Consider the following 7430-nt stretch of genomic DNA (forward strand, 5'->3'; position numbering starts at 1 on the left):
TCACTTCGGGCTTTCCTCCCACATTAAGCTGACACGCCGTGATATAACTGGAATACTCTTAAAGGCGGCGTTAAGCCGTACATACACCTAAGGTTCAAATGTGCCTCTGCTCACCCAGCAGGGAATGGGTACCCGATATGTGAGGTGGATGTAAAAACCTTCTTGCGTCTGTAGGCAACTTTAATCTGTTTGTATACTCCCCAGGGAGTTGAGAATGATTACTGAAATGGTTGTTCCGTTTTTTCATTAATAAAATACTGAAGAATTAAAGAAATATTGTATGCCTAATTGTTTTTTACTCAACCATATCATGGCTGTTGTAGATTACAAATAAATGAACATTTACATTTTCACTAAGATTTCACTGGTTGATATGATATTAAAGTTCATGCTATTTTTTCCATTTGAACATACATTTGAACTCCTTTGTCTCGAACTCGGGTATGTCGAATGTCCGCTTGTGTCGAATTTTCCGTTTGGTCACATCATTTACTTCATTTATAACTATTTTTATCCAGATGTGCGGAACTTGGTGTGTGTATTTCGCGGTTGTCTTGAACGCAATGTATAGCGCTAAAGATAAAATAGGTTAGGCTCTTAAAAGTCAAGATGAAAAACACCGCTCCCCACAAGTTACAATGTGTGTCAAACATTAACACATGAAACTGATAAAAGCACGTTGGGGTACGTTGCTCTGTCATCTGCTGGCTGTTTCAGACGTTACAGGAACTCCACCACGTGAGCTGTCTTCTTCCTGTCACGTTTTAAACTTTATGCAAACTTAACATTAAAGCAAAGACCAGTTAAATGTAAACGTTTGATTGCATGTTGTTTCACAAGTCAGTTTTTTTCCTGTTTCAACTCCGTGATATTGGGCTTACTCTGTTGGCTGGCATGAATACATAAATGTCCGTGATATGGCTGTTTGCCACGAGCGCTAAAAGTGTAGGTTTCCTTAACAGGAAAATTGATAATGTCTATAAGGGACGCACGGTGAGTGTGTTGGGTTTTACGCCGTTTTTACCAAAATTCCAGCAATATCACGGCGGGGGACACCAGAAATGGACTTTACACATTGTACCCATGCAGGAAATCGAACCCGGGTCTTCGGCATGACGAGCGAAAGCTTTGACTATTTGGCCACCCCATCACCCCAACACACTGCGCAACGAGTAACTTTCTAAAGAAGATCTGCTTCATATATCACTTGAACCAGTATTTGGTCAAAATGACCATTCAAGAGTCACACACTTTCATCATACCGAAAATGCATGTGTTATTAATATTTAGAAAGAAGAACAACGTGAAGGATAAGATGTAATATTGGAGATATTTATATGCCAATTATACATAAATGTTGTTAAATGCAGCATTCAACAATATTCCATCTGTATGACGACATCCTTTAAATACAGAGTCTGGATCCATTGATTGATATTGTGAGCAATGATCCACATCGTCGGGGTACGATGACAAGCAATGAATGACCGTTGCCTAGCCTGACAGCCATGTGGATCTCCTCTTACTACCAGCAGGGAGCTGGGAAACATTTCTGACACATAATACCCACAGGGAATTGTACATGTATATATATATTAAAAGGACACAAATACATTCATGGAAATAAAGGAAAATAAACAAATATAAAACGTCCAAGTAGGTATAATTACAGGGTATATACAGATGCTAGAAATATAGATCAACAAAAACATACCACTATGACAGGTGGGGGCACGGGTGGCCCTGTCGTCTAAGGCGCTTCTATGCACTGTGTAAAAATGCGTCACTTGGGCAAGCATGGGTTCGAATCCCGATTCGCTCCAATTATGTTTCTAGGTTTGGCATCATCAAAAGTGGTAAAAGTTCCTACATCAATTCGGGCTTTACTACCACATTAAGCTGACACGCCATGAAATAACTGGAATACTGTTAAACTCGGCGTTAAACCTTACTCAGTAACTATTATAGGTAAGATACGGTACTTATATAGATACGTATATTTACATAACACATATTTTAATGTTCATTACGTCTGACTGTTATATACACTATCTAAGTTACTTTTTTTCAACAATCAATTTTATGGACAGGTTGGCCATAATAAAATTGCGTCTTAATGATAAGCCCAAAGTTATGGAAATCATCTAAAACCAATGTCAGACTTTCAGTATATTTCACATTACACTGGTGGTAGTTGCATCAGCACTGGCCAACCTAGGCGTGCCCCTCTTCTTGTTAACAGTTGCATAAAGTTCACAGGGAGGTCTGTTGGATTTCTGTCCTTCTATCTGATTCGGGACACTTTCAGGCTTCCCCGTGTGACTGAATGACGCGGCACCGGGGCATGGTTTGAAATCGTCAACTGTTGAATACCCCACAGCATCAGTTAGGCCAGGTAGGTCTCCTTGTCGGAGATTAGGTTGTGCATCACTTTTCACATCAACAGTTTCATAGTAGCCCGTGTCTAAAGATTTATCTGTGACATTTCCCCGTTTGCCTTTGTCCGCAGCATGTCTGACAGCAACAGTTGAATATCCTGCAGCATCAATTGGGAGAGGTAGGTCACCTTGTCTTACACTAAGTGCTGCTGCACTTTGGGCCTCAACAGTTTCATAATAGCCCGTGTCTAAAGATTTAGCTGTGTCTTCTCTCTGTTGGCTAGTTTCTGCAGTTTGTCTGTCAGCAACAGTTGAATATACTGCAGCATCAATTGGGAGAGGTAGGTCTCCTTGCATTACACTAGGTGCTGCTGCACTTTGGTCCTCAACTATTTCATAGTAGCCCGTGTCTAAGGATTTATCTGTGACATCTCCCTGTGTGCCTTTGCCCGTAACACGTCTGTCAGCAACAGTTGAATATCCCCCCGCGTCCATCAATGCAGGCAGGTCATCTTTCCTTGTTTTAGTGTCTGAGACACTGGTGTCGCCAACGGCTGCATAGTTCACTGTGTCTGCAGGCGCTTCTGTACAAGGTGGTGAAGTGTCCTTCTTGGATCCTGACCCCAGTGCACCGAGGTCCTCTACGCTGGCGTACGTGTTATGAAGGGGTTCCTTAAACTCCATGTACGGCGGGTCGGGGCATTCCAACACTGGTGGTACCTTCTTCTGTATGGTCCTCCTTTTGAAGCAAACACAGGTGACGATGATGATGATGGTGATAGTGATGGGGACGGTGACGGTGACTAATACGGCTCCAATGGCGTTTGGCGTCCGTGGTTTTCTATTTTGGTCAAGTGTGCTTGACGGCGTCCCTGTAAATAAATATTATATATACAACGTATGTCAATACCCATCAAGATGCAACTTCTCGCTGATGTATCAGTAGCTTTTTCTGTTGAAATGTGGTGCTCTGTGGACCCGATAAGCGCTTTTACATTTGGCTCTTTTACTGCAGGGATTCATAGATCATGCAATTGGGTTTCAGTTATTAACCCAAATCTACAAATGAACATGCTTCAAAAAGACTTGCCATTGATCATACTTTCCTGCTGAACGGAAGTCAACTTATTTACCATTGAATGTCATTGAATGAATAAAGAAATATAAATTTCGTTTATTATGTTAACTTTGAGGAAACAAGTGTTTCCTGGCATTTAATTTGGTTCGCGTTTGCGTTTCCAATACTAACAATAACAGGCCACGTGTATTGTCACATGTGCACATCGGTATTCACCTTAATACTTACATAAAGGGAAACGCTTGGCATACTCCACAGCCCAGATTTACACAGTGTGCACACATGGTTTTATTTCAATGTTTTTTCATACATTGAAGTCACTTTACTTGAAACCGAACTCTTTACATGCGCTGTTTATGCTGAGAAATATGCTTTAAACATTTGACTACTAGTACTGCCTCTTTCCCCTTGTACTCACCGTTGGTTACATTACAAGGTTGAGTCGTGCTATGGCCACCGCAGGTGAAGACCAGTTCTGCCTCGAAGATGGTGTTGATCTTGTTGATTTTGATGTTAACTGTTTTATCTGTTATATTAGTGACTGTTTCATTTAGGTATTCGTGATCAGTTCTTCCCGTGGAAACGTTCAGCTGAACCAGCTCAGAACAGTAATACCCCTTGATGTGCACTGTCAGGAACAGCTCCTCGCCAACGTCGAGCGTCGTGGTGCTTACATCACTTGTTGTGAAGCAGGTCGGGAGTTCTGAAACACAAAGTCGCATTACAAATAGTCTCCACAAGTTAGATAGGACATTCATCCGGAAGGACCTTCAACGTGAGATGTTTTCCTTTCATCATTGACAAGAATAGTTTCAATATATATCATAAGTGACAAGAACATCAAGTACAATGCAAATTCTCAGCACAAAGTAATGCCTATATGACATCATGTCAACCTTGTACTCCTTCATTTAGTGGCATGACAGTACGATGTGGAGGCAAGTTGGCAAATCTCTTTCCCTGATCATAAGAAACCTTAAACCTTGTCTATTGCATGGTTCGGACTATGTCATAAGCTTGTGTATACGAAGCACTATCAAACAGTAATGGTGCCAGGTGTTTGCGAAAATGTAAGCGTGTCTCCCCGGTAACACCCGTCACAAATACATACAAAGGCACGTCAATTGTTCACCTGTACAAACACTGTGAAAACAGGGAATCGCATCAAACATGTTGTTGGTTACTGATACGTTAAATTTGTAAATGTCACAATGGCTTGGAAAATATAACTGTTCTTCCTGTACTAGTTCACGTGTGTCGAAGTACAACCTAAATTACTGTTGTTAACACTTACAATGTTGATAACACAATACAGATTCCCTTGCAATACGCCAATGTGAATAACATTCATTTTGCTATTTCAACATGTACATGTTACGGGATAGTGTTCGCCATTGTTGAACAGCATACATCCACACTGAGTGATATCGATGGAATAGGGTCTATAGTTACGAGTGTTGGCTTCACATTCATGTATCTTATCTTGGTGTACTTACTCACAACAGTAATGTTGCAGGATAGTGGAGACGAATGTGGGATAGTACACTTCCACTGCCCTGCATGTGTTTGTTGTACTGCAGGTATGGTGAGGCTACTGTGTGTCTGGTTGATGGTAGACGCCATGTAGTTGCCTATAGGTGTACATGATGAGCTTGATACATTGCAGATAGCGGCAACTTCACCTTGCGGTGTTGCATAGCCATGTGAAGTTGTATTACTTGGCGGGATGCACATCAGCTGAGCAGGAGAACCAAGATATCCGACATCCGGACAGATCAGTTCCGACGAACCTTTTGGCGTAAATATGATCTTCATCAACATGTGTATGTTCATTATTAATTGTACTAATTGTAATTGTGAAACATAATACATAAGTATTGATTTAATTGATACTGATAAATTAACATTGATCTATGAATCAGTATATGATTTGGTGTATGGACATAACACAGATATAACATACTAGCTGAATCAGTACAATGTTATGTGTATAGACATAGCACCGAAATAACTTACCGACAGATTCATAAATCATCAGAAGAAGAAGAAGCGTCCATTCAGAAATCTGCGTAAGGGGAACCATCGTCTGCGGAACACAAACAGAAACTGTATGAAATCGAATTAATGTGTCTCCTGTAAATATATAATTTCCACCCTTCTTAAGCACACATTTATTGTGAAACGGGATACATGTCTCCATACCAGTGTGCAATCTTCAACACACAAAGGATCTTTCCCCGAAACAATTTTGACACCACTATCATAACAATGACAAATGAAACGTTTGCTGAATCACATTTCTTGGTTCGTTACCATATATATTGTTCCGACTTGCTTCAGTTGGGTTTTTCCACAACAGTACTCCGTAACACTGTTCTATGAAATTATGTTCAATTCGGTCACTCAGTTAGAGTAATAGAGTCAAAACGTAAAATGTCTTAAGACGTTGATTGTTTTTATGTACGAAATGTTCGAGGAAATCATGCAGCGTGAATGAGCTATTGCATGTTAATGTCTGAAACACTTTCATAAATGATTTAGCAATGTTTACTGTTGTTTAAACAGGTTACATCATCCAATGCCTCAGTAGTGCTTTCAGTGTAAAACTATTGATGTCGGATGCAATTCCCGATTGTACTTGTGCCATATGTCCCCGTGTTTTTTTTCCCAGAGAACAATTGACTTCCATTTCTTTGTGACGGGTGGGACCGTCGGGGCAGGATACGCTCACCATTCTTGCAAACACCTTGCATCGAAACTATTTGCTAGAGATTTATAGACAGGTGCCTATGATAGAGTCGGAATCGTACAATGGACTTTGGACAGTTGTCTCTTTTGGTTATGGAAAAGAATCTGTTTTTATTTACGATTGAAGTATCCTACATAAACCTTTAATGATGAATAGAGAATAAACAAAAGAATGCGATTCTTTACATATCTAAAAAGAGAAAATTCTAGTGTGTTACTGTGAAACAAACAAATGCTAAACTCAAAGATTGAAACGTGTGCCACAGGACACCTGTTTAAGAAACCTCCCCCTGGGCCTAAGAGATTGCATTCATTTATTAAAATGATATTTTAGTAGTAAAGCACTGAATCACATCATGTATTCCGAAAACTGTTTGGAAAGTTCATTTTAAAAAAAAATAGCAGCATGGTAAAAAAGCAATAAAACCAACTTATATTTAAAAAAAATATCTAGTGAAACATTGTACGTTGCCAAATATATACTGAAAGTATGTGTTTGTGAAGCACTATCAAATAGTGTCGATGCTTGGGTTTCCTGAAAAGATAGATAGTGATAGACACATGCTCATAAAATAGTCAAAATGGTAAAATGGACTTTTTGATTAAAGAAATGCCTTACAACTTATATTTGCAATTGATGTACACGTCATTCACCCTACAAGTTGACGAGAGTATAAATACAAGAATGATATTCTTAACATATGTAACAAGAGACATTTTCAGTGTGTAACCAGGAAACAAAAACATGTTAAAATTCACAAACTTACCCCAGGGTGTAAACTACAAATTGCATTAATTCACTGAAATGGTAATTTAGAGATATTCCATTGTGCGCTACCGAATCACTTTCACTGAGTGATAATACCAGGTTTCCGCAAGAAGGTGAGCGAAGTCCATAACTTGAGTTGCATTGAAAGGATAATGCAACTATTGAACCATCGCTCAAAACGTCCTTTCCCTGTGTGTGGTGGATCAGCTTTCACTTGGTCTATTGAGAAGGAGCGTAATATGTGATCACTATATGTCCTTGTTTCAAGGTCGAAACAAGGAAATAAAAAGGATCTGGGCTTTATCTAGGGTAAGCTGTTATGATCACGTTGCTCTTAGTGTGTCTATCATTCGTGACCGACTCATGTTATTCCGGGACAAGCGAATAGCGACTCGTGAACCTCTCGTGGCCATTTTGCGACTGGGTAGAGCCGAAGCGCAAACGGGTATAGATAAAA

At 39.9% G+C, this 7430-nt stretch overlaps 1 protein-coding gene across 2 annotated transcripts; it reads right to left on the minus strand.

Moving 5' to 3' along the window:
* Positions 1-1318: 1318 nt before the first annotated feature.
* Positions 1319-7226, minus strand: LOC124149683. Of its 2 annotated transcripts, XM_048398163.1 has the most exons (6): positions 6972-7226; positions 5473-5542; positions 4953-5246; positions 3875-4159; positions 2936-3250; positions 1319-2899 (listed from the first exon to the last, which is right to left on the minus strand). In XM_048398163.1, the coding sequence occupies exons 2-6, from the start codon at positions 5537-5539 to the stop codon at positions 2175-2177; spliced, it is 1686 nt and encodes a 561-aa protein (XP_048254120.1). In that variant the 5' UTR covers positions 5540-5542; positions 6972-7226; the 3' UTR covers positions 1319-2174. The 2 variants fall into 2 exon arrangements, with proteins under 2 accessions (XP_048254120.1, XP_046377370.2); XM_046521414.2 differs by having other exon boundaries at positions 1319-3250; positions 6972-7225.
* Positions 7227-7430: the final 204 nt, after the last annotated feature.

The sequence above is a fragment of the Haliotis rufescens genome, unplaced genomic scaffold (assembly GCF_023055435.1).
Source record: "Haliotis rufescens isolate VD_foot unplaced genomic scaffold, xgHalRufe1.0.p SCAF_18, whole genome shotgun sequence".
NCBI lineage: Eukaryota > Metazoa > Mollusca > Gastropoda > Lepetellida > Haliotidae > Haliotis > Haliotis rufescens.